General features: G+C 33.7%; 1 protein-coding gene across 1 annotated transcript; it reads right to left on the reverse strand.

The window, feature by feature from the left end:
- Window positions 1-4,758: 4,758 nt before the first annotated feature.
- On the reverse strand, window positions 4,759-8,141 carry LOC106356244 (cytochrome P450 76C4-like). The gene is made up of 3 exons (XM_013796034.3): window positions 6,874-8,141; window positions 5,863-6,385; window positions 4,759-5,655 (listed from the first exon to the last, which is right to left on the reverse strand). The coding sequence occupies exons 1-3, from the start codon at window positions 7,314-7,316 to the stop codon at window positions 5,056-5,058; spliced, it is 1,566 nt and encodes a 521-aa protein (XP_013651488.2). The 5' UTR covers window positions 7,317-8,141; the 3' UTR covers window positions 4,759-5,055.
- Between the last annotated feature and the right edge of the window lie 2,717 nt (window positions 8,142-10,858).

A 10,858-nucleotide genomic window follows, 5' to 3' on the forward strand; every position in this document is an offset into this window, starting at 1 on the left:
CCAAGTGGTCTGGTTTGAACATAAGTATTGAGAAATCGACTCTGTATATGGCTGGTGTGTCTGAGGTAGAAAGAATTAGAGTACTGATGAACTTCTCATTCGCTGAGGGTAAGCTACATGTTCGTTACTTAGGACTTCCTCTGATGACAAAAGTAATGAACAAGCAGGACAACCTACCTCTAGTGGAAAGGATTCGCAGTAAGATCAACTCACTTTCTGTCTTATGCGGGGAGGCTGCAGTTGATCAAGTCTGTGCTTATGAGTATTGTTAACTTTTGGGCAGTTGTATTTAGGCTTCCAAGCAAGTGTATGAAGGAGGTTGAACAATTGTGTGCTTCTTTTCTCTGGTCAGGACCGGCTTTAAAGTCAACATGAGCAAAGGTTGCTTGGAGAGACATATGTAAACTCAAAAGTGAAGGAGGATTGGCGATTCGGATGGAGGTTAATATGGTGTATGGATTAAAACTCATCTGGAGGTTGTTATTGGGTAAATCGCTATGGGGTAAATGGATCAAGATTTATCTTCTGAAAAAAAGAGTTTCTGGGAAGTTAAGGTTACAACTCAAGCAGGATCTTGGATATGGAGAAAGTTACTGAAACTGAGGGATGTTGCGAAAACTTTATGTAAAAAAGAGGTGGGTAATAGTCGCCATACTTCGTTTTGGTTCGACAATTGGTCTGATAAAGGGGTCCTCTTTGATATATTGGGAGAAATAGGTATCATTGATATGGGTTTTAGGAAAGAGATTACGTTGGAAGAAGCTGTAGTGAGTAATAAGAGGAGAAGAAAGCATAGATATGTGGTTCTTAATGAAATTGAAGCTGAGCTGATAGTTGTTAAGGAGAAAGATAAGACACAACGAGATGGATGTGAATTTATGGAGCAGGAAGTTGGGGTTCAAATCTGAAATTTCATCTCATGAGACTTGGCTACTGTTGCGAGAATCCTATGCTCAATGTCCATGGGCAAGAAGTGTTTGGTTCTCCATGGCCACACCAAAGTTCGCGTTCATTACTTGGCTGACAATGTTGGACAGGTTATCAACTATGGATATAGTTTCCAGTTGGGGCCAGGGAGTGGACACCACTTGTGTGCTGTGTCAGAATGCCACAGAGAATAGAAACCACATATTCTTTGATTGTTCCTACTCCTCTCAGCTGTGGGAGCACTTAACGCTTGGTATTCTGTGAAGTTATCACACTAATGCTTGGTCCTCCATAGCGACTCTGTTATCAGGTAACACTGTGAGTAAGAAGAGCTCTTTTGTGTACGTTACTCTTTCTAAACCGTAGTGTATGCGATATGGAGAGAAAGGAAAAAGGTAAAACATGGGGAGCAGGCTTTGCCGTTTTCCATTCTGAAGAAGCTTACTGAAAAAGGTGTAAGGAATAAGCTCCGTTTAATGAGAAACAGGGGGGTGGTATGGAAGGTGGACTCCAGTTTTGGTTTGGAATTAGAGTGTAAATTGTATTTTGAGTAGATTTGAATAATGTGGGAGATGTAGTAGCAAAGGTGAAATATAAGTAGTTGTATTATTCATTGTCTATACTTCGATGTAAAAAGGCTTTTTGATGAATAAAATTTAATATTCATTCAAAAAAAAAAGATTATGAGACAAGAATATTCTTTTGTAGTCTATCATGCTGTCCAATTAGTAAATAAATATTAATTCACTTTAGCTAAGTTGCTAATGAATGTTGTTAGAGTTTTGGATGTATACATCAGAAGAAAGAACAAAAGAATGAAAGCTATTATTAGATACTTCTATTGAGACCATTTATTTATCTCCAGTGGACTAGTTCAGTGTAAAGGTTACGAATGCCCAATAAAATCTCTGATTGTTTTGCTTGCAGATGGTGTGGTTGTTCTCGATTTTGCTCTCTTTGGTTGCATCTAATGTTTTTTTTTTTTCGAGTGTTGAGTGAAACTCTAAACTGATCACCACTTTTATCATATTTTTTAGTGAAACTGATACTACACGTTCGTGGTGACATGTACTCGTATGAGTCTGTTGTAAGCATCCCGAAAAAGAACTCTATTTCAATGAGAAGTTCATGGAGGTAAAGAAGGTGCTGATGGATAATTTCTTTGGTCCTCCTGAAACAGAGTGTACAGCCCTCTGTCCAAGGCACACTCTGTCTTATGGGAAGGGTTGTACTGAGATGGTACCATCTTCATATATGTCGACATTTTCTTCACTGTTTATGTGATTCTTACCATGATAGGTTTAGGTTTGCTGATGTAGCATTGATTCACCTTAAAATGCCAAATATACACTTTTTACCTGTAAATCTTTCAACCAAAGAAACCCCTTAAATGGTTAAGGTAAGAATCTTAATGTTTTTGTTACCTTTCATAATGAAACTACAAGATTTGAATATGAATGGTTTCTGATAAATTGATTTTGCAGTTTAAGGATGATATGTGTACCTGCCAACGAATGAACCTCATGGATCTATAGAAGCAACTCTAAGCCGTATAAACTTGAAAATGTAAGCTTTTGGACAATGCAATGACAAATTAAAAGACTACTTCACATGTTCTTCAACTTTTGGCTCTTGCCTTGTTTTCGAAATAAGATGGCCACTCTTCATGAGGTGGTATGTATTGCAACTGTGGTGTCTTTAAATCATTTTTCAATTAATATCATGTGGTCAATAACAATATATTCTGTAAGGCGGAACCCCGTGAGTGTGAAGAAGTGATGAAAGTAGTCATGAAATACGGACAAGCATCAGGCCAATGTATTAACTTTGAGAAATCCTCATTACTCTTTGGTAAGAGGATAAACGCAAATGTTAGACAACAGATTAAAGATACACTTGGAATCCAGAATGAATGAGGAATGAAGACATACTTAGGAATTCCAGAAGATATTAGTGGATCTAAATGCAAATTCTTTGCATTTCTCAAGGACAAATTAATGCATAGAGTGAATGGATAGACATGTAGATGGCTTTCAAAAGGTGGAAAGGGAGTTTTGATTAAATCTATCTTACTAGCTCTTCCGACATATGTTATATCTAACTTCCTTCTTCCACTGGAGATATGTGAGAACCTTGCAAGTGACATTGCACAATTTTGGTGGAGCTCAAATCCACCTCAAAGAGGAAGTCATTGGTTTCTGGTTTGATCCATGAGTTCAACCTGGCCTTATTAGCAAAACAACTATGGAGGCTAGTTCAATACCCTAATTCGCTAGTGGCCCGAGTTTTAAGGAGAATATACTACAGGTTGAGTTCACCTTTGCGAGTAAGCTCTGTAAGCAGCCCATCCTATGTGTGGACTAGTATTTCAGCGGCACGAAAGCTACTGCTATTAGGAATCAGACAAAAGATACCTTCTGGATATGAGGTCAAGGTGTGGGAGGATCCTTGGATCCCTACAACACCAGTTAGGCCAGCTCACCCTTTAGCCCCAGTTTTGCACCTGAATATGAAAGTAAGCGACGTCATTAATCAGGAATTAAATGAATGGAATGTTGGATTATTGGAGGATTATGTTAGCTCTGCTGATATACCATTCATAAGGATTTTGGCCATAAGCTCAACTCATTGTCGTGATACATTATGTTGGAACTACACCAGAAATGGTCAGTATACAATTAAAACTAGATATTGGGTAGCTCAGAATTTATGAAAGTCTGAGGAAGAAAAGGCGGTGCTGGAGCCAAGTATCACTAAGCTTCAGGCCTTTGCTTGGAAGATAAAAGCGCTTCAAAAGATATGTCATCTTATATGGTAATTGATAACATGTCATGTCGCAGTAACGAGGAATTTAATAGGGCGTAATATGAGGTGCGATAACTATTTCCCACGATGTGGAGAACCAGAAAAATCTGTCACACATGCCATATTAAAATACCCGCCAGCTTTACAAGCATGGTCCCTATCAGCGACTCCAACAAGTCCAGATATCTTTCCGGTGCCGAGTATTTACGCTAATATGGACTATCTCTTTTGGAGAAAGAACACCATTGTCGAGCCAGAACTAGACATGGATCTTTATCCCTGGATAATCTGGTATATTAGGAATACCCGGAATGACAAACTCTTTAGAGGGATAGACAGGAATCCATTGGAATGAGTTCGTTATGCAGAGAGTGAATGTCAAGCATGGTTTAATGCAAACAAGATGGTGCCACCAATGCTACATGATCACAGTAATGAGGAACCTCAAGTCTTAAACTTGGTTAATATTTGCATGTTAGATGGGTCATGGACATCCACATCACAGTTCAGCGAGTTTGGATGGGTTTGGATGGATAGCTTTGGGAAGATTCAATTTATGGGGACACGAAATTACATTCGACGCGAATCTACCATGCATTCAGAAGTAGAAGCACTGCGATGGGCGATGGAGAATATTCTTCAACATTCGACATGCCAGAGCTTTGTGACAGATTGTAAGGAGCTGATCGCTATGATTAAGAAGCCTCATGCGTGGCCAAGCCTTGCAACAGAATTGGAGAGTATAGAGACTCTGCAGATATGCTTCCCGGACTTCAAGTTCACTTATATTCCACGATCGCAAAATCAGATTTCTGACTCTTTAGCTAAGACTGCGAGGTCTTTCTATAGAGAGTTTTGTTTTATTGATTGTTCTATTCTGGTCTGGTTACTCAGACTACCTCAAGTTTGAATAACAGAAAAACCGTTTGTTGTCAAAAAAAAATATTTGTGTATGTTTTGAGCTTGAGCTTGCATAATCGGTAGCTTTGACGAAAAGCCAACTGATGGTTTGAGCTTGTTTATGGGTTTACCCTACAGATATAACTAAGTCCCAATATCATTATGGATGCCTAACATTCTTCAGACCTTAGCCACCTTATCATAAGATCCTTGTGAGAAGAAATCTTATAAATTACAATTGAGAAAAGAGCGTTTGAGAAATGAGATGAATTTTGCTTTTATTCTAGTAATCAGGTCAATAGTTGTATGGTTTGTGATATTCATTCATTCATAAGATAAATAATATATAATATGACAAAAACAAACTTCAAATTTTCAATACATCAACATTACTAACCAAGAAAAAAGCATTCAATGTTTCAACTAGTGACGATTTTTTTTAACAGGAACAACATGTAACGGGTTGGCCTTGTGCAAGGTAATACCAAAGGTTTCCTCCATGTCGACGGTGTTTGGAAGCTTCCAGTCAAAGGAATAAAGAAGAGAAACGAGCATAAGGGATACCATCTTCACAGCCAAAGGCAATCCTGGACAAATTCTTCTTCCGGCCCCAAACGGTGTTAACTCATAGTCTCTACCTTTCACATCAATTTCTTCCCCCAAAAACCTGTCTGGCTCAAACTGGGTCGGATTCTCCCACACGTTTGGGTCTCGTCCTATTGCCCATACGTTCACCAAAACCTGAGCATCTTTAGGGACAAGGTATCCAAACACCTCTACGTCCTTTTCCGCTTTCCGTGGGAGGAGAAGAGGAACAGCTGGGTGCAAACGCAAAGTTTCTTTCACAACCGCTTGTATATAGGGCAATTCTGAGATATCAGGCTCTTGAACGAACCCGTTTTGGCCTATGATACGTTGGATCTCGGATTGAGCTTTCACCATAGTTTTAGGGTTAGTAAGTAACTCTGCCATTGCCCATTCTACGGTATTAGAGCTTGTGTCTGTGCCTGCTATAAACATATCCTGATATACAATCAAATATATATGAGTGAGCTCGACATTTCATACATATATAAAAACAAATTATGCATTTCCAACTTAATATATAGGTCTAATAATGTCTTTTATTTAATTATATCATCATATTTTTGACATATCAATCTATGGTTTGTTGAAATACTAAGATTAATGATTTTTTTTATTGATTATGTGCAATACAGTTGGACTTACCAAGAGAAGGTGTTCAATATCATTATTGTCGAGTTCGGCTTCATCCCCTACGGTGAGATCAAGAAGCGCATCCAAAAAATCTCTATTGGAAGCATCTTTTGGATCATTCCGCAACGATTTTTCCGCAGTTTTAATATCGATGAACCCTCGGAAAACCTTAAACAACCTCTCTGTACAGAACTTCATCCTCTTGCTATTACCTTGCAGATCAAGAAACCCAAGAAACGGGAAGAAGTTAGCAAGGTCTGGACTCCCAGCAGCTTCCATGCCTCCAATAACTGAGTCATGAAATCCATTTGAAATTTCCGAGCCGTAGCTACAGAGATCAACCGAGAATATAATGTTCGATATGATATTAAGTGTTGTGATGAAAGATGCACGAGAAATGTCAACAGCTTCTTCTCTCTCGCTGCTTTCATCCATGAAGCTCATGAGCTCTTGCACCTTTTTCATCCGCAGAGCTTTAGTGGCTTCAATACGCTGCGGCGAGAACATGTGAGTAGCCGACAGCTTTCTCAACAGTCTGAAACAAAACATAACAACAATTGGTTACTGTCTTAGAGGTCTATGTTTCGTTTGATTTTTATGCTTGCATATATATAAATTATCAACTTGACAGATAATAATAATAAATTACCATGTTAATTATTATGCTTACAAGATTTCCCGTAAAAACATATTTGAAGATTGCAGTAAAAGTAATCACTTAAAGCAAAAAAAAAAAAGAACATTTTATTTTCCGTGTATGCCTTTGCAAAAACAAACGCAAATATACCACAACTAATTTTTTTTACCACAACTAAAAATTATATGGTCTTTATTTTGCGTTTATAATTTGAAACATATAAATACAGTGTTTTTTTTTCTTAAATGTAAAAAAGAAAGCCTAACTACTAAAAGCCACAAAATACAACTATATGCATTTGATCGAAACAATCCAAGTTTTTAGTAGCAAAACTCTTGAGAAAATAAACAAATTCCAATAGAAAAAGAATAGATAGTCGACTATACCTCCAACGGGCCGTTGACGGATGAATCCATGCCACAGAAACGTTTTGGTGATTAATGGACCGTATCGAGTTAGGAGAGTTACGGCCAGACAAGGTTTGATCGTGTCTTTTTAGAACCTCTCTTGCAGCTTCTGGTGAAGTTACGATAACTGTGTTTAAACGTCCAAACTTTAGATGCATGATTGGTCCATATGTTCTTGAGAGGTCCGTGAATGAACGGTGTGGGAGTTTACCGACTTGGTGAATGTTACCTATGAGCGGTAACCGTGGAGGTCCAGGAGGAAGCATGGTGGATCGGGTAGAGCTCTGTCGGAATCTTACGGTGGTAAAAATAAAGAAACATGATAGGATAAAGCAAAATGACAAGAACAGGTTTTCTGAGACAATTTCCATCTTTGCTTTCTCAGTTGATAGAAATTGCAAAACGTTGTCTAAATATATCATATCTCTTGTTTCTACTATTGGTAGTTTGATAAAATAATACAAATTTTATTTTAATCAATTATTATGTATAAGTAAACAAAAGGGCAACAAATCAATGATATTTTATTTTTATACATTATATATTTTATTATTAGATTATATTCCACCTGTTTCATTATAAGTGTCATTTTAGCTTTTTACAAAAAGTGTTATTTTACAATTTTAATGCAAATTATACTTACTTTCAGTTGATAATTAATTACAAACTGTTTTAATTTTATAAATAATTTTATTTATCTCAAATACTATTGGTCAAAAAGATGTAATTAATAACAATTTTCATATATTTCCGTTACTTTTTTAGTCTGTGTGAAAAATGTTAATGTGACGCTTAACGAGAAACTGGAAGAGTATGTGACATTTGTTTGGCCATTTGTTATTGGTTGGACGTTATATTAATTCGCACTTATTAATTAAATATCAAATGACCATGCATATCTCGAGCTAATCAAGACATCCAAATCCCAAAGAATCCATCAATCCAATGAATACTTGAGGCGTTAAAACTAGAAGTGGGTTGAATTTTAAAATTCTGTTTTACTTTTCTTGTATATTCTATTGAACCTTAAATTGATAGATAGTGGTTCTTTGTGTGATCATTGTTCTATGCTAATTAACTTTATCTGCGAAGGTTTTCAACATAATTGCTTGCGGGAAATTACAATATGATAAACTAGTTTTATGCTTAGCTGACTTTTTGAAGGTCCACCACCACATAATGAAAAGTAGATGATAATCCGTGCGTATGCGCAGGGTAAGTTTTTTTTAAATAATTTCTTTTATTAAATGGTTTTAACATTTTGCAATACTATAATATTTATCAATTATAAAATAACGAATACAAATGTTGGTCTCTTAAATAAATCATCGTTGTTGAAAAATTAATGTATTACATCTCATTTTAATTATTTTTAAAGTTTCATATACACAAAAAGAAATTAAGTTTTGTGGCTGACACAAATCACCAAAATCAAATAGCCAGCATTGATTGTATAATGACGAAAGATAATTAGTTTTATGCTCTCGATTTGTTTACTATTGACTCTCCATAAGTGTTTGTTACATATATAAAATTATGTTTTCGTTCTCGTTTTTGTTTCATTGATATGAGTTAAGTTTTTTTTTCTTAACTTCTTATAAATTTGGTGAATTACATAAGTGTCAATTTAAAAAAAAATGGACATCTGTAAAAATTAGTTTCACTTCAGATACATATTTAAGAATCAAAATTTTGAAAAAACACCGGCAAACTATATTAACAGGTTAGTGTTAAAATCTAATATATAAAGTTGTTATAGAATTTAATTATGGACAAAATCATTTTCTACTCACTTAAAATACATATTAAGCTTTTATTTCTTGCATTGATAAACTTTCATCTAAAATTTCAAAACAATAACTAAATTAGTGTTTTTCTAGTTTTAAATTTATTTATCTCCAACCCCTATTAATAGGTTAATCTTTAAAAAATTAGAAAACTAGTTAAGTTAAAATATATTTTAAATACAAAAAAAAACTTAAACAATGAATAATTTATTTATTTTTTCCTTAAAATTTAAATATCCGAATCAGACTCAAAATATCTGAACCCTAATATAAAATACCCGAAACCGACTCGAAGTGTAGAAATACCCAAACATGTTCTATACCTTTATACTGAAATACCCGATACAAACATGTACGTGTATCCGAACGCCCACTCCTACGTTATATGATCATTTGTATATTGCTTGAACAAAAAAAAGTTAAACCATTGATCACAAAAATTTTAATGCGGGAGTTTTACCATTTTTAGTAATTTATAGTCATTTTAAAAAATTCAAAATATAACATATAAGAAAAAATCTAAATGTTTTTATTATATGCTTAATGTGATTGTTTAATTTTTTTAATAGTATAAAATTAAACAAAAAAGAGAGAGGTTAGAATTTGTTTTTATCAAATATGTATTATTCATAATCATTAATTATCATATATATGTTAATCATATTAGGTAATTCTTTAGCTTTTATTTAAGGAAAGAAAAAAATATTCTTTTGTAGACTACTAATTAATTTGAGAGCTAGTTTAATAAAAAACATAGTATATATTTATATAGACCAACTTATTTTTCTAACAATTCTAAAAATCATTTTCGTGATGACACGTGGCTACGAAAACATGTTGTAATGCTTCAGGATTAATATCTAGGGGATACTATATTTTTGAAACAAAACGTTTTACGGTGCATTAGTTAAGAGCATTTCTAATGTATTATTCTACTTTTTTCAAAATAACATAATTTTATAGTAAAGTTGAATTTTATTCTAATTTTACTTCTGTTTAGAATAAAAATGAATAAAAATGTATTATTTCGTTTATAGAGTGAAGTGGAGAATGTAATAGAATTAATATTTTTAATGTTAAATTTTGTTTTGAAAGGAAAAATGAAATGGAGTTAGAGATGATATACAAACATTTTCGGTCGTTGAGTTAGCAGTGTAACGACGAAAATAGTCAGTAACTAAATCGTCAGTAAATTTGAAACGTTTTCTTCGTTTTCTTCGACAAATTAAAAAGTATATTGGTAGGCTGGTCGCTGAAGTCTAAAATCCACCCGTGATAGGTCCAGAATACTAGTGGGATGAGGCACGTGCACGCACTTAAATACATTCTAGATTGGCCCATTATACATCGTCATTTGTCACACACAAAACAATAAATCATACTGATAAGTTTGTATTCACAACCATTAAGAATTAAGAAGTGATTTGCGGTTATTTCACTGTAACGGTTCCAATAATTGCATAATAACGGAGACGGTTCCATATATATATCACATGTGACCAGCAACACTGAATGTAGTGCCGGTCCAGAGATATTTATCTGCGCAGCCGTGCGAGTTTTTATTTTTATTTACTTTTCTATAAATATTTTGTTTTCAATTCTAAATGGATATACATTATAATATATATGATGATGTGGAGGCCTAAAAAGAGAGAAAACTCTCATTTATTATTATAGATATGCGTTTATCAATTTTTTAAACATAATAAATTTACTGTATATTTTTTTCATTGAATAAATTATTTCAAACTTTCACAAGTATTTGTATTTTCTTTTATATATATATTTTTAGATTATTGTTTCATTATTAAAATCGTAACAATATATATAAAGATTATTAAAATATTATTTATTGTTATATTCAAAGATATTGTATCATATCACAAATTTAGAAAGTTTTTTAAAAATTAAACTTTTCGCTTCATAGATTTATATTATCGAATAAATAATTAAACATTTAGTTTTTGCAATTTTAAAAATAAACTATATAGTTTAAAATTTGTTTTTATTGGTTTAAGGTAGTAAAGATTAATTATTGTTAAATATTGTGATTTTTGTTATTTAATAATTTTAAAAGTTAACATCGACAAATATTTAAATATTTAGCATATAGAGGTATAATATTACAACATTAAATTATATTTATTTAATTATACTATCTATAAATCATGGGCCAA

Source organism: Brassica napus, chromosome A7, assembly GCF_020379485.1.
Source record: "Brassica napus cultivar Da-Ae chromosome A7, Da-Ae, whole genome shotgun sequence".
Classification (NCBI taxonomy): Eukaryota; Viridiplantae; Streptophyta; class Magnoliopsida; order Brassicales; family Brassicaceae; genus Brassica; species Brassica napus.

Excerpts from the sequence above, each read along its gene's own strand:
- LOC106356244 (XM_013796034.3), bottom strand. The coding sequence starts at position 7,316 with ATGATATATTTAGACAACGTTTTGCAATTTCTATCAACTGAGAAAGCA. Across the intron at positions 6,386-6,873 it reads CCGTCAACGGCCCGTTGGAG|ACTGTTGAGAAAGCTGTCGG; the intron begins GTATAGTCGACT and ends GTTTTGTTTCAG. Across the intron at positions 5,656-5,862 it reads ATATTGAACACCTTCTCTTG|GATATGTTTATAGCAGGCAC; the intron begins GTAAGTCCAACT and ends ATTGTATATCAG.